The sequence below is a fragment of the Monodelphis domestica genome, chromosome 1 (assembly GCF_027887165.1).
Source record: "Monodelphis domestica isolate mMonDom1 chromosome 1, mMonDom1.pri, whole genome shotgun sequence".
Classification (NCBI taxonomy): Eukaryota; Metazoa; Chordata; class Mammalia; order Didelphimorphia; family Didelphidae; genus Monodelphis; species Monodelphis domestica.
This window is the reverse complement of record NC_077227.1, coordinates 278,832,001-278,854,775: the sequence shown is the minus strand read 5'-3', so window position 1 is coordinate 278,854,775 and position 22,775 is coordinate 278,832,001. Positions and strand designations below refer to the sequence as shown.

Genomic DNA, 22,775 nt, shown 5'->3' with positions numbered 1-22,775 from the left:
CTGGTGATATTAGAGGTGTGATTTTTTTAAGGTTCCTCTGATACTATATTATTCTAGTGCTCTAATTAATTATAAATCCTCCAGCATGCTTTTGCAAGGAAGGTAGTATAAAGCTTCTCAATCTGAATAGTTAGGAGAATTATAAAAGATGGCATTTATATTAGCACTTGAAGGTTTGCAAAGGGTTTTATAAATGTTATATCTCATTTGTTCCTCACAACAAACCTCATTTTACAGATGAGGAAACAGATGTTGACAGAGGAGATTTGGCCAGTAACATAGTTGGTAAATTTCTGAGAATGGATTTCAACTCTTTTCTTTCTGGCTCCAGGTCCAATTTTCTAATCTACTGTGCTACCTACCTGACTTGAAACTTGAGAAATTAACATTCAGGGAATAATAAATAAATCAGATGCCTGAAACCAACATTCTTGCATGGTAAAGAAAGAACTACATGTAAGAAACAATTTCATTCTTGGGAAAATTCCCCATTTTTAACAAGTCCTCATGTTAGCTCCAACTAAGTTTTTATTGCTACAATGTATTCCCATGATATTTGGTTTTTGTTACTATTTTCACTCCAACAGAAAATGACATTTGCTCCAGAAATGGCATAATAAAAATGAACAATGTATAGTTGCTATCAATGATAAATTAGGAGACAATAAGAAAGTATTTAATTGACTAATTCATCTGGTCCGATGAACTACCTCTTTAGGTGCCTAAAGAACCAGTTGACACACAGGATATGAAGTCAGGAAGACCTGAGTTCAAATATTACCTCAGATACTTACTGTGTGACCCTGGGCAAATCACATTTTTACCCTAATTTGTCTCAGTTCCTCATCTGAAAAATGGGGAAATACTGGAGAAGGAAACAGCAAACCGTTCCAGTATAAGAAAACCCATAGCAGCATGTGCTAGGCATTTTACAAATATCTCATTTTGGGGCAACAAGGTAGCTCAGTATATAGAGAACCAGGTCTAGAGATGGGCGATCCTGGGTTCACATTTGGTCCCAGACACTTCCTAGCTATGTGACCCTAGGTAGGTCAATTAACCTCAGGAACCAATACTTAGGATTGATTTTAAGACAGAAGAGAAGGGTTAAAAAAAGAGTAGCATAAGCTTAGAAGTCTCATCAAATTTATAAAAAATTGAACCACTCTCCTATTAAGAAATGGTCAAAGAGTATTAACAGACAGTTTTTGGATGAAGAAATCAGAGTCATATATAGTCATACTAAAAATTGCTCTAAATCATCACTGATTAGAGAAATGCTGACCAAAATTATTCTAAGATATTGGCTAAAATGATAAAAGTGCAAAATGACAAATGTTGGAGGGGACATGAAAAAACAGGGACACTAATACGCAGCTGGTGGAACGATGAAATGATCCAACCATTTCAGAGAGCAAGTTGGAATTATGCCCAGAGAGTTATAAAACTGTGCATACCCTTACACCCAGAAAACCCACTCTTGATTTGATCTCCCAAGATGATCAGGGAAAAAGGAAAATAATTTATATGTTCTAAAATTTTTGGTGTTAAAGAACTGGAAATTGAGGGGATATATTCAATTGGGGAATGGCTGAACAAGCAGTGGCATATAATTGTGATGGAATACTAATATACTATAAGAAATGATGAGCAGATTAATTTTGAAAAGCATAGAAAAACCTACATGAAATTATGAAAAGCAAAATGAGAACAAAGAGAACTTTATATATAGCTACAGAATTAATGTTTGAAGAATAATTTGTGAATGTCCACCTCTAGAGAAAGAATTGATAAACAAAAACACAAAAGGCATAATTTATATATAATTTATAAATCTCTGATCATCACCATTATTTTTCTTTATGTCCCTCTACTGTTTAGGGTCTCCATGAAAAAAAACAACAATTTCATACATAATGTTCTACCATACTATTTAGCCTAAGCACTGCCTCTAATCCCATGAAAATGGAAAAATGGAACATCATGGATACACATTAGAAATGAAATCTTTTCTGTATTAAGAAAAGGAAAGCTGGTAAGTCACCCAATAGGATTGAAACTCCCACAAGACATCTGGCCATTCCACACTCTTCATGGACTAGTCTGAGGCCAAAGAGTCTGTGCTGCTTGACTACAAGAGGCAGCCCAAAGAAAGTCAGAACACCCCCACTTCTAGCCCATAACACCTTGGTAGGCTATAAAGGGTATCCTTCAATAAAATTTATTAGGATATATACAATTCTATTCATGGGATCCTACTCATTCCTTGCTCTGCTGTGGCAGCTACCTCATTACAAATGTTACCTGTTTATGGAAATTTGTTTTGCATGATAATACATGTATAACCCAGACTGAATCACCTGTTAGCACAAGGAGGGGGAAGGGAAGGGAAGGGAAGGGAAGGGAGGGAGATAAGTTTGATCATCTAATTTAGGAAAATTTGTGTGGAAATTCAATATTAAATACAATTGGTAAAAAATAAAAATATAAACAACAACAACAACAACTAGAAAGCAATTGTTGAGCCAGCTAGGTGGTCCAGTGGATATAAAGCCAGGCTTGGAAACAGGAAGTCCTAGGTTCAAATCTGACCTCTGATACTTTCTAGCTGTGCAATCCTGGGCAAATTGTTTAACCAATTGCCAATCCTTATAGCTTTTCTACTTTAAAGCTAATATTTTGTATTGGTTTTAAGACAGAAGGACAGGATTTATTATTTGAAAAAAAGAGAAAGCAATTTCTACTAAATGTAGGAAATACACATAGGAAAATTTGATTAATATCTCCTTTTCATTTGTTCTTTCAAAATGATTCTAATTTATGGATATTGCTGTTTGGAAGCTTTCTAAATCCTGTACTGTAATTATCATGAAATTTTTTTCTCATCTGTTTATTATTAAACATTGACTATAAAGTTGATGAAGGTTTAGATCATACCTAATATCTTATCGAATCTTGTTTTCTCCTAGTGCCTGACAGAATGCTTTGCCCTAGTGAAGCAGCTTGATGGTGTACTGATACGGGTACTGACCATGGAGTTAGGAAAAACTGATTGACCCTGGGAAAATCATGATCTGTCATAATTCCTTCCTTTGTAAAATGGGAATAATAATAGAACCTATCTCCAAGAATTGTGTAAGAATAAAATGAGATAATATTTGTATAGTGTTTTGCAAATTTTAAAATACCATGTAAAATTACGTGGTCAATAAATGATTTTTGGGAAAGACTATTTTTCAGATTCTATTTTTCATTTTATTCTACTAGTATAATTCCTTTCAAGTATGTCACAAAAATTTTATCCAAGCTATAGCTCCAGAACAATACAAAGGAACAGAGAAAAGAGTTTTTAAGTAAAAGGAATCATTCGTCTATCCATCTTTACAAGATATCTTTTGTCCTCCCATGTGAGGCAGACCATCATATTCATATACAGATTTTTCTAAAATCTTATCTATCTAAAATAAATTATCCAATGGAGATTGAATATTAAGAATGCTTTGAGAGGCAGAAACCTTTGAAAAGATTAATATTTCTCATTAATGTTTACATTAACATGCTATAGTTATTCAATACATGTTATTTGATTATTTATGCATCTTTAAAATATGGAAACATTTTATTTCCAAATAGTTAGTGAATGCACAATAAGTGTCTATCTCTGATTTATTCAAGGAATGGTGGGCAAAGAAATTCCCTGTTTATTTCTCCTTCAGTTGGTATTTTACTCCCTTTTCTCCTCATCATTCTTGACAATTATCTGATACTGGTTTCCATGTAAATCTGCTCCCTTCCCTCTGATGCTGGTTTCCATGTAATCTGCTCCCTTCTCTCTTCACATAACTCTGGGAATATAGCCTGGGATAATGATCTATACACTTAGATTTGTTATTGGCCTACAGGCAAAGAAAAGGTCAATTCTGGGACTGTATTTCTCTTCCCCCATTCCCAAAATCCCTCTACCATCAATTGTTGCTAGTTTCAGCCATAGTCTCCTGGATAAGATTCCCTATCTCTTTACTTTCTATTCAAAGCCCCTATTCTCTCTTTCTCTCAAGAATATTCACTCCAACTCTTGTGAGTAAATGGCCAAAATAGACTAAACTTGACTTTACTCTTAAAATCCAAGACTCTACCTCCCCCCTGATAAAACAAAACAAAACCAAAAAAACTAAAAAACCAAAAAACTCATATGGAAGCACGAGATGATACTCTTATTTGTTATCTGCAGTAAGTAAAGCCACTTTATAATATATATTATTTTAAACTATGAACTGGGGTTTAGAATGATCTCTATATTGTGGCAATGGATGGGACAATGATAGCTGATTATTCAGAATGAGATCATCCTTGGAATTTATCAGTTCTGTTGCTTAAATAAAATTATACAACAGTTTATTTATAATGGGTTATCCTTCTATAACATACTAGTGAATTTTGAAACCATTTTTTCTTATTGGATCAAAGCCTTTAAATCCTACTGACAGCTTTCATTCTAAATTACACTATTTCTCAGAGTTCTACTGAAGTTACTTCCTCATATTCCTAAAATTGAAAAAACTCTAGTGGATATCAATAAGAATCAATATTTCATTTAGCAAAAATGACATGACTTAAAGGAGAATGCTTTTAAATGAAGACTGTTCATTTCTGGTAGAAATACCTGTAGCCATGAAATGTAAAATGCTAAAGAAATATGATGGTATTTATGTTACATGTAGTAGAAACATAATAAGTAAGAAGAACTAATGAGATGACCAAATTTGATTTACTTATGAGAGAAATATATATATATATATATATATATATACACACACGTATATATATATATATATATATATATATAGTTAGGCTTCATATGATTTTTAGATCCATAATTGTTTAGTGACTTTATCAGTTATGATTGACCTAGGATAATGTCAAATGCAACTGCCTTAATTGTATTCAACTTAGAGAGTTGAAATTTATCTATTTCTGTTGCATATGTAAATGGTGGGGAATCAATGTGCTGAGTTTTACACCCTATGCAGAAAACAGAATTAAGAAAGTCACTAATTTTAATCAGGTGACCTCTACCATTGTTTACACATAGTGATTTTCAAATTCTAATAAATCCTGTGCATGGGAAAGCATTTAATAAAAAGTAAAAGGGTCTTTTCATTAAGGAGAAAAGTAGGTTTGTTTTTTTTAAACCAGTGCCTCAAATTGAAGATTTTTGTATTTAATATTTTTTAATAATCAGAACTCTATTAACATGACCAATGATAGTTTCTGGCTTGGTGTATCCTGTTAGTAAAGCTGATTCATATCAAATTCCATTTGTAAAGATAGATTTTTTAATGCAAATTAGGCATTTCAGAATTTAAGTTGTGCTTAGTTTCCATGATGAACATAAAGCTATAAATATTCAATGACTTCTTCAGAAAAACATGAAAATTATCATGATTAAGTGTTACAGTTTCTGTAATTATTATCTGCAAAGGCAGAAGGAAAATCAGATGATAAAGAAATACAGATAAATGAATAGCAAATATCAGATAATAAATGTACCTCAGAGTTAACTTTCCAAAAGGAAATTAAATGTGGTATATGATGGTGATGGAAGACTATTGTGCTAAAAGGTAAGATGAACTATTTGATTTCTATAAAAACTGGAAAGACCTACATGAACTGATGCAGATTGAAATAAGCAGAACCAGGAAAACATTGTACACATTAACTGAAACATTGTGGGACAATCAAATTTAAAAGACTTTGCTACTAATAGCAATGCAATGATTCAGGACAATTCTGAGAGACTTATGAGAAAGAATCCTATCCACATCTAGAGAAAGAGTAGCAATCCAGAAGAAAACATACGATTTATCACTTTTTTATATGGGTATATGATTTGGGGTTTTCGTTTTAAAAGATTACTCTGTTACAAAAATGAATAATATGGAAATAGGATTTGTGTGATAATATATGTATAACCCAGTAGAACTGCTTGTCAACTCTGGGAGGGGGAAAGGAAAAAGGGAGGGAGACAAAAAGAATCATACATCCATGGAAAAATAATTTAAAAATAACATAAAAACCTAAAGAAAATTAAAGGAGTAAGATTAGAAAACATGCAATCATTCTTTTTTTGGTTTAGATCTATAATTTCATCAATCTCCTGGTGTGGAAATGTCCCTTTATCAATGTAGCTCTGCAATTTGTTTGTAATTTACAGTTTAAATAGTGGACTGGGGCATTGAAAAGCTCAATAGCTTTCCATGGGTCATACAGTGGGTATGTGTCAGAGATAGAATTTGAGCTTATACCTTGCCTTTTGATAGAATTCAAGTTTCTTGGGGGCAGGGATTATTTCTGTTTTATTTTTTTTATCCCCATTGCCTAGTAGTGAGTATGATATGTGGTAGATTCTTAATGAAAATAATTCCTGACCTCAAAGCTGACTCTAATGCAGTCAATATTGTGAATTAATAATATATTTGCATATGGAAGTAAATAATATGTTCTATACGGGTTAGATCACATTCATTCCCAAGTTCCAGAAATAACAAGCACAAAAAAACTTTTGTTTTAAGCCACATAGGAAGTAAGAAGGCAAAAATTGGGATAGCCTGGTTTTGGAATGTATATTAAGTAGTTAGTACAATAGCTTAAGTGAGAGGCGATGAGGGCCAAAACTATGGTGACAGCCATTTTGGACAGAGAGAAGAGGATGACTAAAACAAATACTGCAGCATTAGAGACAAGAGTTTACACGCCAGGAAGAAGGAATAGCGAAAGTTGACCCCAAACTTATGAATCTAGGGGGAGGAGAGGGCTGAGAGTATGGTGACACCGTTGCAGAAATACAGAAGTTTCGAGGAAGGGAGGTTTTAGTGATGAGCATAAGTCATTAAGTTGGAGGATAGTCTGTTTTTTCCTTTATATATTATGGTCAGTTAATTCAATAGTTTACAGTATAAGGAGAATGTAAGCAAAGTCATCATTTATGTTCCCAAAGGGATCAAATTTCCAGAAAGAAAGTTCATCAAGGGCTATAGATGATTATCTAAATCTCACTAGTCATTTTTTAAAATTGCTATTATCTCTCATCCTTACAGGAAAAATTGAAATATTAATTCCAACCTGATGAAAGGTTTGTAGTTCTCCTGTTGCCTTGAACACACACACACACACACACACACACACACACACACACACACACACACAAACACACACACAAATTTTCCTTTTTTTTTTTTTAAACCAGAGTTTAAACTCCATTATTCAAAGGTCAATAGTAAAAACCTATTGGGGGCTGCAGTGTTATATTTAGTTGGAATATAATATTAGATACTGTGTAATTACACATGTATGTCCTGTATGTAAAATACTTAAAAAGACATAATTCTTAATGATGATTCAGACTTTTATGCAATTATATACCACTGGAGCTTAAACTTTCTTCCTAAGGGGGAATAGAAATTGCTTGCTGGTTGATTCAAACAACCAAATCCAACAACTACATAGTTTTATCCTGACAATTAAGTCACAAGAGAATACCTGATTGGGGGGGGGGGACTTTAAAAGTCAAGCTTCATATATTTAAGGAGAAAGGGGAAATCTCCCTTTAATGAATTGGTCTGATTTTTTCATAAAGTTTATTTTAATGAGATCTAGAGGGGATAAAGAACTGAAAAGTGATTTGGGCTTCCTGCGATGGTTATTATTTTTTATTTCAAGCCTTCTAGATTTGTTTCTAATGTAGATGCTGATACTCGTAACTGAAAAAAAAATCATACTTCATTTAAGTTGTGAATCAAACAGATTTTGACATAGGATTTATCTGTAGGAAAATTCTCTTTAGGGAAACTTTTCCTTTAGGTGACTGCCATTGTTTTAGAATGTAAACCTTAAAATTTCTTAGACTTATAAATGTTGGAAATTTCACCATTGGGAAATTTCATACTTGGAAAATTTCTTACTGATAGTCTATTGGAATGTGAACCCCATTGGCATGGGAGGTTCCTCCTCCTCCCTTCTTAAGATTACTTTAGGACAGAAACCTTTTGCTGAACAATGGAAAGGGCTTTGACCTATGCTTAAGCATAGAACAGGAAGTTCTTTGAGTCATGATTGATTTTAGAATTGATACAATAGAGATACTTGGAATGACAGAACCAGGTCTTGGAAATTACAATCTACACCCTACTCAGTCCTAACAGGATTTAGGAAGGGCTGCAGCATAGATCAAAATTTAATTATTCCAATCTCCACCCTACTCAGGGTAACAGGATTTAGGAAGGGCCATAGCAAAGGATCAAGATTTAATTATTTGAGAATATGACCTTCAACAGACATGTGCAAAGCCACAGACCTCTGGATGGTCCTGGGTTAAGCTAGAGCCACCAAGAACTTGAAACTACTCTTCTTGAAGAGCTAATTTAAATAAGCTGTCATTTGAGGCAGTGAACAAGAACAATGGATAGCTCATGCCTAAAAGATAACTGCATTTGATATCAAGGTCATGGAATACTATCGATCTTGTAGATTTCCTTGGGAGAAACATCTAATGATTATCCGTGTGATATCACATATTGCTCTTTTTGATAAAGGTTAGGAAGTAGATATTTATTGAGAACAAGGCCATATTATGGAGAACACTATACTGAATATGATATATGGTATCAGTGAATGAAAATGGACTATACCATCTGTGTAGCTGGCACATGCCAATGATTTCCAAGGTTCCACTTCCCTTTCTAAAACTTTCCCTTTTTAGAGAGCTTCTTCACAGGACAACCATGTGGAAAATAAAACTATCTGGAGAAATATTTCATCAACTTAATTTGCTAGAAAGTTTCAGTCCTTTCTCTGGCATATACATATCCCAATGCAGGTGGGGCAAGGATAACAGCTTTGAGATGCCCAGTCTGTTTATTACAGAGTATCTCACAGCTGTCACAATTCTTTGAGAGAGTTAGAAAATAGTTGAGAATGAGGTGACTAGATAGCTGAGGTGGTTGTCTCTTGAATCTGTGTATCCTTCAGGGTAAATAGGAGACTTCCTATTTCAGGTTGGAAGGATATTTGTGAGTTATTGTGATCTTTTAACAGATTTGGCTGTGGCACTTCTCTTTCTTGAGTGTACATATAAACAAGTGCAAACACTTAGAAGGTAAGAAGCACTGGGAGATTAGGTACTCTAAGATTAAGTTGATCTGATAGAAAGGGGCACCCAGGCTTGATTGACCACCCAGAGAATGTCGGCATAACAGTTGGGCTGTATCACAGTGTTAGAAAAGGGGAACATAGCAATTCTTCCTCTACTTTTGGAGGGTGAAATACTGAAAAGAAGGGAAAAGTGAGTACATCTTGGCATTAATTGAAGTAGGTTGCTAAATCCTGTTTTTGGTTTGTACAATGTTTTAAAGACTTGGTGCTATATCATGGATAGAAAAATGTATTGGAAGTTTTTTGTTTTCTGTAAAATTAACCTATATGTTTGGGCAGACACATGTATTTGTGGGCCTGATCTTGAATACACATTTACTAATATATTGGGGTCAATTAGATTGGAAAGTAGTTTTATAATCTTTTGCAAGTTGCCAACTGGTTAGAAAAAAGTAATGTTTTCTAGGTGTGTGTATATAGGAGTGGGGGGTTTGTGGTCAATGCAGTGGAGTCAATACATTGCTTCAATAAAAAGGAAAAAAAGACCTTCATAAAATTCAAGGCTTTGAATTATGGATTGGTGATGCTTTGGATCTAGCACTTACATTTTATAAAAATGTATGTTATTAAATTTCAGCTTATTCATCTTTCTTATTGAGGATAATGTGTTAGTCCTTAAATCAATCAATTAATTAGGAAGAGGTTTATATAAATTTATGGATCAGGATATGTACTTTTTTTTACAAAGAATTTCTCTCTGAATAGGAACTAATAAATATAGATGAGATCACCAAACGAAAAGCATAAAAAAGGGAATAAATAGAAAAGGCATCAAGTATAAGGACTCCAGGAACATATACATTTAGGGGTTGGGAGAATATGAGACCAGTGATGGAGGCCAAGAAGAGAATTAGAGGTAGGAAAAACAAGAAAGTAGTTATCATAAAAATTGAAAATGAAGACTGTCAAGAAGAGAGTGACCAACAGGGAGGTGGTGTAAATCCATACTAGAGGAAAATTTTGAGCCATATATAGTGATGATTTAGTTTTAAAATGTAATGTTATCTATGTTTTATTGTAATTTTATTTATTTTACAAATAATTGCCCAGTTGCATTTTAATTTGGTTCAGGCCTACTCAAGAAGGTGTATAGGTTATATATTTGACACCTCTGATCAACAGCTTCAATACTATGGAGAAGTAAAGGAAGAAAAAAAGTATAAAAAATATTAAATTAGGACATTATTATCCTCTGAGAAAGCAGTTTCAGTAAAGCAGAAGCAATAGAAAACAAATTACATGGGATTGTGTGAAGAAACATAAGAAAGTATAAACTATTTTCCTTAGAGTTGGTCAGTTAAAGGGAAAAAGGTAAATAGAAAGGCAGCTTCAAATGGTATAGGGATCAAAGATAACTTCTTTTGGGGGTTTAGATGACACTACATGTTTAAGAAGTGGTAGTGTAGACAGAGTAAAAATGCATGAGGGAGAAACAATGTCTGGAAAAAGAAACATGGGATGGGACCAAGAGTCTTATATATTCATTCAAGTAGGCCAAACAGGATCTCTATTTAGAAACACTGCTAGCAATTAGTTTGAATATATATGTGAAAGTAATAAAGTGGAATTTCTTTAAAAACATTTTAAGATTCATTACATAAAATGGACCCTTTCTATCAAATCAGTCTGAAATAGTGAAGTTTTATGGTATCATCTCATTTATAATGGCAACATCCATATGAGAATGATTGATAGGGCAAGAATTACATATTTTCAGAGATAACAAAAATGAGAGCTGACATTTATCTAGTATTTTAAGCTTACACTACCTTTTAAAAATATTACATCTCAATTTTAATCTCAAAAACTCACTAAGATAGGTGCTACCATTATTATTGTCTCCACTTTACAGATAAGTTTTATATGACTTATCCTATTAAAGTTTCACAAAAGGCTTATGAGGTAGGTAGTTCAGGTATTACTATTTTTATTTTAGAAGTGAGGAAAACAAAGCTTACACAGATTAAGTGACTTGTCCACAGTCACACAGCTCTTAGAAGTAGTAGTAGTAGTAGTAGTAATAATAATAATATACTAGTAGATATATAGGTAGCACATTAAGATTTGCAACATGCTTTATAAATATGATCTCATTTTATTTTCATAACCATGGGAGGTTAGTGCAATTATGGTTCCCATTTTACAGATAAGTAAGCTGAGATAAGTAGAGGTTAGGTGATATATGTCCAGGGTCACAGAGCTAGGAAGTATCTGAGGACACATTTGAACTTAGGTATTCCTGACTCCAGGTCCAGAGGTCCATCCACACTATACCACCTAGCTGCCAAGATTTCACAGAATTTGAACCAGAATGTCACTAACTCATGTGCAGAACTCTTTTTACTCCATCACCATGCCTATCTAGATGGAGAAACTAAGGCATAGAAATACCATATGATGTGATAAAGTTGGAATATAAATATCTAAACCTATTTTCAGAATGCTCTATGTCTATTGCTGCCTAATTTGTATATGCTAAGATTACTTTGGTAGAAATGTGTGAAGGATGGAGAGAAAAGAGATTGTAATGGGATAATGGATTAGTAAATTATTATAATAGTATAAGTGAGAAGCAATTAAGTCCTAAGCTAGGATGGTGACACTATAAAGGAAAGGAGGATACATATACAAAGGAGTGGTCATAATCTTTATCTCACTGTCACCTATTAATTGCCATGATCCAGAACTTTGAAATTCTTCTCACTATATCTATCCTTCCATCTCTTTCTGGGCTTTACTCTTCTTATACTTATTATGTTTTAATTCATTGATATAAATATTCATTTATGTTTATAATGCTTTTATTCTTTAGTAATTGGCTCTATTATATTCCTCATAGTAGCTGTTCCTGGAATTCTCTCCTCATAACTTCTAAACTATTCCTTCTTTTCCTTGTCCCCTGCAGATGCCCAGCAGAGGGCCTCCCTTCCTACTCACTAAGAAAAAAGAAGTCATTTGCTGTGAGTTTATGTTACTTCTTTATTCCAATACCTCAAAACTCAACATCATTCTCCACTCTTTCCTTCTTTATTGTAGAATCTGATGAAGTTGCCCTTCTCATCAAGGCCAATCTTTTTCATTGTGCCCTTGATCCCACTCCATCCTGTGTCCTCTGAGTGCATGTTGCTTTTTTTATTTCAACACTCACTCCCCACCCCTGCTGCAAATTTAATTTTCAATCTTTTTATCTATTATCTCTTTCCCGGATCCTACAAAGATCTTCCATCATTCTTTTTTTTTTTTGAAACTTATACCTTTTGTCTTAGAATTGATACTAAATATTGGTTCCAAGACAGAAGAGTGGTAAGGACTAGGCAATTGGGGTTAAATGACTTGCCCATACATATCTAGGAAGTGTCTGAGGCCACATTTGAACCAAGGACCTCCCATCTGTAGGCCTGGGTCTTTATCCTCTGAGCCACTTAGCTACCCTGGTCTTCCTTCATTCTTAAATATCTTCATTTAATAGTCAATGTATCTTCTTATATAGCTTCTTTATGTCCAGACTTTTAAAAAGCTAACAATCCTTTCCTTCATTTCCTCTCGATCTATTAATTTCTTAATCCTTTTATAATTTGGCTTCTGAGTTTAGGACTTAACTGAAACTGCTCTTCTCAAGGTTACTAATGATCCAAGGATACCATAGAAATGGCCTCTTTGAAATTCTCATCCTTCTTGACATCTCTGTAGCAGGAAAAACTTTCTTTTTTTTATTTTATTTTTGTGATACTGCTCTCTCTTCCTACAATCACTCTCAGTTTTCTTGACTGGACTGGCATCAATGCTGCCATAAACTAAGGCTGTTCCCCAAGATTTTACCTGGCCCATTTCTCCTCACACACTACATTCTCTCTCATGGTAACCTTATCAGTTCTCACAAGTTCAACTATCTTCTCTGTGCAGATGACTTCCAGATTTTTAGATGCAGCAGTAACCTCACTCCTGAAGGTCAGTCCCACATTATGAGCTTTCTTTTAGATATCTCCATTTTGATGTCCTGTAGTCATTTAAAACTCAACACATTCAAAATAAAGAGCATTCCTTCTTAAAACTACCCCTCTTCCAAGCTTCTCTATTTTTGTTGAGGGTACTACCATCCTTTTAGGCAGCCAGGTTCACAACGTTGGCTTCATTCTTTTTACTCTTCCAAATATCCAAATAGTAACTATATTTTGTTGATTCTACTTTTACAGCAGCTCTTTCAAATGTTCCTTTTGGTTCCATACAAGCCACCATCTTAGTTTAGGCGCCTATCATGTCTTCCATAGACTATTCTGAAAGCTTTCCAATTAGATTTCCAGTTCTATTTTTTTCTCCTCTCCCACTTATTCTATTCACAGCTGTCAAAATAAATTTTATAAAGAATGCATCAGAAAACATGTGAGGTTTTATTTTTTATTTATAATGAGTTGTTTCTATATCTTTGTTTTGAATTAGAGACTCAAATAAGTTCTTTGACCTCTGGGCATATTTCTTAGGAACTCCAAGGAATGCCTGGCCCTCCAAATTCCTAGAGCCTGGCAAATTCAAAGAGGAGATAACAAGGTTCACCTTGCTCAGTAAATAAGGAGTTATTGCTAATGATATAACATTAAATATGTGGCTACCCACCATCACCAGGGTGGGGAGGGGTTGGGAGTTTTGATGGACCATCTCTCCATTGGCTATTTACAGTGGCTATTTAACCAATTAGAGATGTCTTGGGATGTTCAGAAGGAGTTGCTGAATAATGAGCTCCCCAAGTGTCTATTGATGTATCTGTGGAGGGGATTCTGGGGTCTTTGATCTTTGAGAGAGATCACTACATTAAGTTATTGGTTAATGCTAGCCTGATCAATAAATTTATATTCTTACCCATGAGCCAAGAAGCCTTACTTTTACCTAAGAACTCTCAGTGGCTACTCATTGGCTGCAGGATAAATGACAAATTCTTTAAGTTGGTACTTAAATCCCTTTTTAATCTATTTGTAACCTATATCATTACACATTATTCCCCTTTTCTCATGAGGAATACCAGACAAACTAGCCTAATTGCTATTTACAGAAATTGGCATTCCATCTTCTGCCTTTGTAGATTAAAGATTTAGCTTGTGTATAACCTCATATAAGAAATCCTTCCTGATTCCTCCGAATGGTCAGAACTCTCTCCCTCCCTGCACTAGTATGTATATATACCTATTTGTTTATAGGTTGCATCTTTCACTAGAATATGTGGTTCTTAAGGCAAGTGAATGGGTTTCATTTTGTCTTTATAATGCCATTGCCTAGCATTGGGCTTTACACATAGTTGACTCGATGTAAGAAAAGTTGCTAGAAGAATATCAATAGGGCATGGCAACTGATCATATAAACAACTCTTGACAGAAATGAAAGTGAATAGAGACCTAGGATCATAGTTTTTAAAGTCCGTAACATTAAGAGAAGGATTTAAAAACATTTCTTTAAAGTATGTTTATAGGCTGAAGGAAGGAACCTGTATGATTAAGTCCTTATATCTTTCCTGTCTCCAAGTAGTCAGCCTCTAGAACTGAGAGCTCGGCAAGAGGATACACATTACTGCAAGTGGCAGACCTTTTTCACTGATCATGACATTCTGGGTTCATATCTTCAACCTAGAATTTGGGCTGGAATTTTCTCTACTAATATTTTGAGATAAGATTGTAGACTGGTGTTAGGGGAAGAACAGGGGAGCTCCTCTGGAACGGTTAATAGTTTTTGTAGGTATGTTTCCCAAGAACACTGGTGATATGACAGATAAAAGGGGAATCCAGAGAGAAAAGATTATTGCTAACATTGTTTCAAGGAATCAAGGCATGCTGAGCTCAGCAGAAGCCTCTGAGGTTATTCCGGGGATTCAGGATCAAACTCAGATGAAAATAGGGAAGAGCCAGCACAAGCAAGTTTTCTACACACTGAAGCACAACCAGGTGTCCAAAATCAGAGTGAGAACCAGTAATCCTTGGAAGACATCAAAATATCACTCTGGCATATCAACAGTATAGTACAGGAATACAGTTTTACTGGCAGTTACTTCATCTATGAATCCTGGAATTCTCAATCTCAATTTAATCATTCATTCATTCCTTACATACCTATTCTTTGCCTGGTAGTAACATATGTTTCACAACACATATTAGGTTAACCAAATAAAATATTGTTAAAACATTTTCTAATTTTTAGAAAATAATTATGAAATCTTCAATATTGTTTTCTTTAAATACTTTTGTATAATGACATATTTAAAATATCCTTGGGTGAGCCCTTCCTTAATTCCTTATCAAATGAGTTAATACATATAAAGAGTTGCACAAATTCTAAAGCACTATATTAATGCTATTATTATTATTTATGATTATTATTCCAATCTTATCTATTTTTCCATTTTGTTCAAAGACATCAAGGATTCAAGTTCATATCACAATTATTCTCTTTATGATTCCATCATTGTTGATAATTTGAATCCTTTCAAAGTTTCTTTCAGTGATCCTAATGAATTTGCATGTTGAGAGTCTATATTCTCTTCAGTTCAGCTCATTCTCAGCTATTTCCCAAGCTTCTTTTAAAATGCTAATGTGTATATTTTTTCACCAGTGATTAGAGGAAGCAAATAGATAGCAGTGTATATAATAACAGACCTCAATGAGTTACCTGTTATACATTAGAAAAAAGCTAACTAAGAATATCTTCTAGGCCTCAGAAGAGTATTTAGGTGAGTAGTATGAGTTTCCATGGTACAATTTAAGAAATAGAAATATGAAAGTTTTGTATGGCAAATATTTCTTTGCATACACATACAACTGAATATTCATGCAATCCTACACATTGAGATTCTTGATGCTTCAAACTAATGTGGAAGATAAGCAGAAATGTAGCCTTGCATTTAGTGCTGAAAATTTTACTGCTTTGCATAATTTGTTCTTTAGTGTCTACCAAATTATGATTTCATGTTACTTCCAAAAAGGACACAAGTTCTAATTTAAATAATTTGTTTATAATTCATAAAGATGCCAATAAGCATAAAAGCAGAAACATTCTTTTTCATCTTTGCTTGTAGATCTATTTTGTGCAGGAGTGTGGCAGAATGGAAAGATCTCTGACTCTACAGTCAAAGGACCTGGGTTCAAATCCTGCCTCTGTTGTTTTCTGTGAGAACTTGGGCACTGTATCCTCATCTATAACACAAAAGGGATGGGCTACATAGTTTTTGAGATCCTTCTTAGCTCTAGACCCATGTTTCTGTATAGTAGATGGCAGCTTTACAATTATTTTTTGGAGTTTAGACAAATTAATTGACAAGAAAAATAAAATGGGGTCTGTAAGGGAAAATGGCCTTATTCTTCTTCATGTTGAAGCTGCCCATTATCTTAAAGAATTCCTGTAGGATACAGTTAAATATAACTGGAAAAAGAAACCTTTAGCATGGAAATGGAATAAAAATAAAGATTAATTCAAAATTATTATGGGTGACTCTTGAACTAAAAATTTGACCATTCTAGGTAAATATAACTGCTGTGACTGTAATATAAAATGTAATAATAAATAAATAATATTATATTATTATGTTACATAATAATATAAAATATAAAAATAATAAATAAAATGTAATATAAAATATCAAATCTAAACTCTAGTCATGCCCAATTTCTTTTGAATACATTAACAAAAGAAATGAATAAATAATTGGGCTCTCTTAGTATGTTTTATTTTAGGAGGGGCTGATAATGTTTTTTCTATTGGCCATTTCTGCAGTACAGTTTGCTTAATGATAGATAATACTTGAGAATATTAGAGAATTTAAGGCCCTTTAACTCATATGGATGATTTTTGGATAATATTATGAGACTTTATTCCTTAGTAAGTGGGTGTTAAATAATTAAAGGTCGCTGCTATGGATATGTATTAAGAATGATATTCAATAACAATGACTGCTAAAAGATACCTCCTTTTTAGGTAGTCTTTAGGCATAGTTGCTAACTGGCAAGAATACTTTATAGAGAAATTAACCTTAACACTGGCTGCCTAGTCAAATCTGACAATAGGTTCAAAATCCAATATTATATATCTAATTTTTACATTTTTATTGGAAGCTAAAGGACTTACAACTTTTCCTATGAAAGATATTCTTTTGGAAAGATTTAAATTTGAATGTGAACGATGTGCTTATGGGTCTCACAAATTAGGGCAACTCTTGTGAGTGCTTTTTGGGGAATACTTCTAATTATAGATTATTATTTTGACTTTTTTCTTTTTTTCTTCTTACTGAGACAGAAAGCACTCTGGTAGCCAATTTTTATGATTTCTGAACTGGCTCTTGTAGAGAAAATTATTTTTTATTTTTTTAAAAAACCTTACCTTCCGTCTTGGAGTCAATACTGTTTATTGGCTCCAAGGCAGAAGAGTGGTATGGGCTAGGCAATGGGGGTCAAGTGACTTGCCTAGGGTCACTCACCTGGGAAGTGGCTGAGGTCACATTTGAACCTAGGACCTCCTGTCCCTAGGCCTGACTCTCAATCCACTGAGCTACGCAGCTGCCCCCGAGCAAATTATTTTTTAAAAAGATGTCTTTTGTGCAGATTGATGTTTAGAAGCCTCATGACCTTATGGACTTAATATTATAATAAGGGAAAGAGAAATACGTTACATTTAAGAACAATCAACTGAGAAAATGCAACAATCTTATCACCAGTGGTAGAAAAAGGATTTTAAGTCAAGAGTTAATAAATCATGGTTGGTAAAATCTTATATGGGAAACATCTTAACTTTGTTCCCAATGGTGCATACTTTTTACTTCTTATTCTGTTTACATAAAATAAACTGCTTAATCTTAGAGAATCCAAGCAGTTTGGGACTAAAGAAAAATTAAACCATAATATGACTTCATAAAAGTTTTCCCCCTACGTTTTCAGTACATATATGAATACTTTCAAAAATCTATTTTTAAAACTTGTTATAAAAAAAAAAGATCAAATATAATTATAATAAGGAGCCTAGGTGACAGTCTATCCAAATACAGGTGTAAATACAGTTCAAGCATCAATTTAAATCAAGGGACCCATGAAAGAAAGAACTCCTTCCTTGCTAGAGACAAAATTACCCTATTTGAGGATTAAAGAACACTTTTTTGAAAATTTTCTTGGGGGCCAGGAAAAAATCTTTTATCGTGCTTCCTTTAAGAGATCATATTTAGTTTCATATTAAAAATACAAATTTAAAGTAAAATGTCATTGTGAAATTTCTACTTAAATACATACTTTGAATGAATTATTCTTCAATATGAGCATGTGAAAGCAATCCATTTTCCAAACAAGGACCCTGAAGAACCAGATGAAATGATAACTTGCTTAACAATCACCAGGCAAGTAATAACAGAGCCAGGTGTTGATGCTCATTAATAAATGCTTGTTGATTGATTGACTAAACTGTTACATGTTAGAGCATATTTAAGTTGACAGTTGTATCTCATGAAACCACAGATGACATTGTTATAGAAGTCTAGTAACAAAAGTTATCACATGAAGTAGATAAACAAGTACTCAAACAATCTTGTGAATAAGAAAGATTTCCAACCATCTTGGGTACCTAAAAATTTTTTGATGTGGCTTGGTGTATATAGCATATATATACATACATTACATATATACATATAGTTCTTTAATGAAGGTAAGATGAATGAAAATTGAGGACTGGTCAAACACGTGGAATATTCAACAATAATAGTTTTTGCTCATCTCTAACAGTTTCCTACAACTACTACATACAACTACTACATACAGTATAATATATACATAAATGTATACAATACATATACATGTGTATGTATGCATGTATACACACATACACACATATACACATATTTATACCTCCTATATTTCTAACTTTAAATTATAAATTAGGATTACAAAAAATTTTTTAAATGTTAAATACCTAGCTATTAAAATAACAAAAGCTACATCAGACATATTAGAATATTACTATAATCCACAGATAAGAATGACTTTGGAACATCTTCTTCCAGAAGCTTTTATGTATATTCTTTTGAAGGTCTGAATTACCAAAAAAATTATAAGATAAGAAATATAATATCTAGCCTTTTGGGAACTTTATTAATTATTTGAGCCACTAAGGCTTCTCCAATCTTTCCACATTTCCTCCAGTTGCACTAGCATTTCTGTTATCTTCCCAATATGTGGAACAGTCTTAGGTTCTTTTATGGGTAGCATCTATGTTACATGTTTATTCACAAAAAACTTTAGGTTCTGGTTTTTATGCATAAAACCTTGTTTCATGAAGGCGTTGCATTGGTATCATTTATAACTGTACAGAGGCTGTTTTAATTAATAATTATTTAATTATTTTGTTTATAATTAAAAAAAAAAGTCTTATGGAACATTTTAGCATCTGTGAAAACTTTAGCAAAACATACTAAAATGGACCTGACCTCCTGTTTGAATTACTTTCCAAATTCAGTTTGCACAGTTGGAATGCAATCCCAGTGAGCTATGGATACTTTTGTTTTGAAACAAGAGTTATAAATAACATTTTCCCATGTGTGCCTGGTACAAGTGGCTCCCCTGAAGTATTTCTGTTGGGAAAAGGAAGCTGCCCCCAGAACACTTCCATGAAGCTTTCACATTCTTGAATAACTTACAGGGCTATGTGCATGGCGTGGTCCCTGAGAGAATAGAATAGTACCCCAAGGTGGTACTGTTAAGTGCCCTTTACATTTCCTTTTCTGGGGCAAAGTCTTAGTTGCTCCATGCTGGTTATGAGTCTGTTTTGAATATTTTAATGATAGGAGATGAGAATTTTCATTAAATTACATTTTTGAAGCTGTATGTTTTCAGTTTGAATGCATTAGATTATCATCCAAATAAATATTTGTTGATTTATTGCTGACTTATCTGAATAGCATAAGCACATTTAACCCAATACCTAAGATATACCTATTGTTTTTATTCACTATTAAGCCTTCTTGTTGAAATTCTGAGATACCAATTTTCTAAAGGCATAGTTAAATTAAACTAATTTCAGAACAAACTAAAGACAAAAGTGTATATGTAACATTCATTATATAGGAAGACACAGCTAAGAATATTGTACTGTGGGATATAAAACCAGATAAAAATGCCCACACATTTCTGATCTATTCTAGTCAAATCCAGAATTGCATTCATAATGCTGAGTTGGAGTTGGGAAAGACAGCTGAACAGATCCCTGTAGGTTAATTCAATTTGCTGACAGAAAAAAGTCATAGTATGAAAAATGTTCTGTCAGACTCTTGTAATAATTTTAGCAAGCAGACTCATCTATAACTATCACAATCAATTAAATAAGAATGTTACTTTTAGCCATTTGCTACCAGTCTATTGAACATGTCCACATTCAATAAAGAGCTTTCTGCTGATGCAGGTCTTTAAAACACACAATGATTTTAGTGATGACACTTTCAGGAGAAAGCAGCCATAGGCATTATTAAGCTAGGCAGTCTATTCTCCTCACATGCTAAGATATGATATTGGCCTATTAACAGAGTACAATCTGTTTTCACATGACTTCAGGATTAATTATAATACAAATGCTGAATAATAACCATCCCACCCCAAAGGTTGGCATTAAAACTTTCTTTCTAGTCAATTTAGAGTTGTTTCCAAATATGAGGCAGCAACATTCCAAGCTGAATATCATTGAAAGAAATTGGAATGATACTAAAGCAGGGAGCTACCCTGGACTAGACTAGAAATGTGAATAGACTTGTTTTGTGAATGTACATTATAATATTAATTCTCTTATTTGTTAGCTAAGAGTATCTTCACCCTCAAGATGAAGACAGAATTCCACATTTACATGAACAACATTATATAGTATATCAGGTGATGTTCATAAAAAATGTCTAAAAGCGAGAAACCATAGAAGTGATACTCCTAGTTGTAATGAAAGTATAGATTTCCCATGGAGTTTCTGTTTTACTATTACTTTTTCAAAACTCTATTTTGTGTAATAAGGTATGGGATTCATCTTTTATTTCTCACAGTATGTGAGTACATGGAAGCCAAACTTGGTCAATTGAAAAGAAGTATGACTCATTACACAATTACAGTTGGAGAAGTGCCAAATGCAAAGGCACTATGCTTACTTTTGGTGTTGGACAGGAAGCTGTGGAGAGGCGAGATGTAGCCTGTGCACGAGGAGATTCTGAAGGGGTAGTGCTGAGGGAGGCGGTATCTCGTGGGAGCACCTGAACGCCACGGGAAATGATGGAATCTGGAATCTGAGCAAGACAGTCAGACATGATGAATAACTTGAAAGCACCAATGATTAAAATAACTGTTAACAAGAAAAAATTATGTTCAAACAATTTCAAGTCTTTGTGCTATGTAATTCATTCATTCTACTATCATAGTTTTGTGTTCCTTGGTGGTGGTATTAATAAAAATGTAATAACATGGAATATTACCTTGACGGATGAAAAAAATCTTTAAGTGTGAAAAAATATCTGTCCAAACAATATCCACTAGTTTTTCTCAATCTTATCAGTATAACAGAGGTTGGTAAAATCTTGCAAAATTATCTGAGTCCTAGGATAAAGTCTTTAACACTTTGGGCTTGTGGGGTTAGGAATGACTGCTAGCCAATTTTCAGCTTCTATATAAGACAGGCCTCAAGGTAAAAGTTACATTATGACATCTTATACAACTAACTTCTAATACAAAGAGAAGCTAAAAGTATCCCCTAAAGTAGAAGTTTTAGGTAGTCGCAGCTATACAGCTCTGGGCAACAACATGGCATAGTTGAAAGAGCAATGGTTTGGAGGAGGGAATAACAAGGTTCACATCTCAGCTCTGCCACTTCCTATGTGACTGAGGAAACTGGTTAAATTCTCTGGGCCTTGGTTTCCTTATCTATTAGGGGAAGGGACTGTTACAGTTCTTTCCAACTTAAAATCTATGATCTATGAAAATTAATAAACATGAGCATTGTTGAAGGTATATAGCACCCACATGTGTAGAAACAAATTTTGATTTGTCCCTGTGTGGTTTCTGCCTTAATCTTGATTGAATATAAATTCATACCACAACTAATTAAATTCTGTAATGTGCAAATTTATGCAATAAAGTCACAATCTGCTGAGGCAACAATAGGAATAAAGCAGCATACAATGTAATTACAACAAACTACATAGTCTCCTTCAGATATGTGCCCAAAACAGTCACATGGGAGGTAATGACTTCCTAAAGGAACTGAAAAGAATCATTTAAAAGAATGCAAGAACATGACTAGATGAGTAACATTAAAATAAAAGGGAAACTTTTCTAAAGAAAAATTGCAAATAGAGCATGGAGAAATTTATGAGCTGTCTGAATATTAGCAAAAACCTAGAAAGACAGAAGTGTTATTTTAAGTATGTTACTAATTATTGTGCCTTTTTACATTTATTCACATTCCTTTTAAATTTTCTGAGACTGCAGATGAATAACATATTTAACCATTCCTTCCCTGGATTATTGATGGGAATGAATATCAACCTTTAACTTGATGTGACCATAATTTATTAGATGTATATATTT

At 33.6% G+C, this 22,775-nt stretch overlaps 1 protein-coding gene across 12 annotated transcripts in view; it reads right to left on the bottom strand.

Annotated features, from left to right (window-relative positions):
- The window catches only part of GPHN (gephyrin), an 852,406-nt gene that overhangs the window by 236,921 nt on the left and 592,710 nt on the right, over positions 1-22,775 (bottom strand). For all 12 annotated transcript variants that reach the window (XM_007473063.2, XM_056820908.1, XM_001369841.4 and 9 more), the window contains one exon: positions 21,344-21,478. In XM_007473063.2, the coding sequence (XP_007473125.1) occupies positions 21,344-21,478 (135 nt within the window). The remainder of the gene's footprint in view (positions 1-21,343; positions 21,479-22,775) is intronic.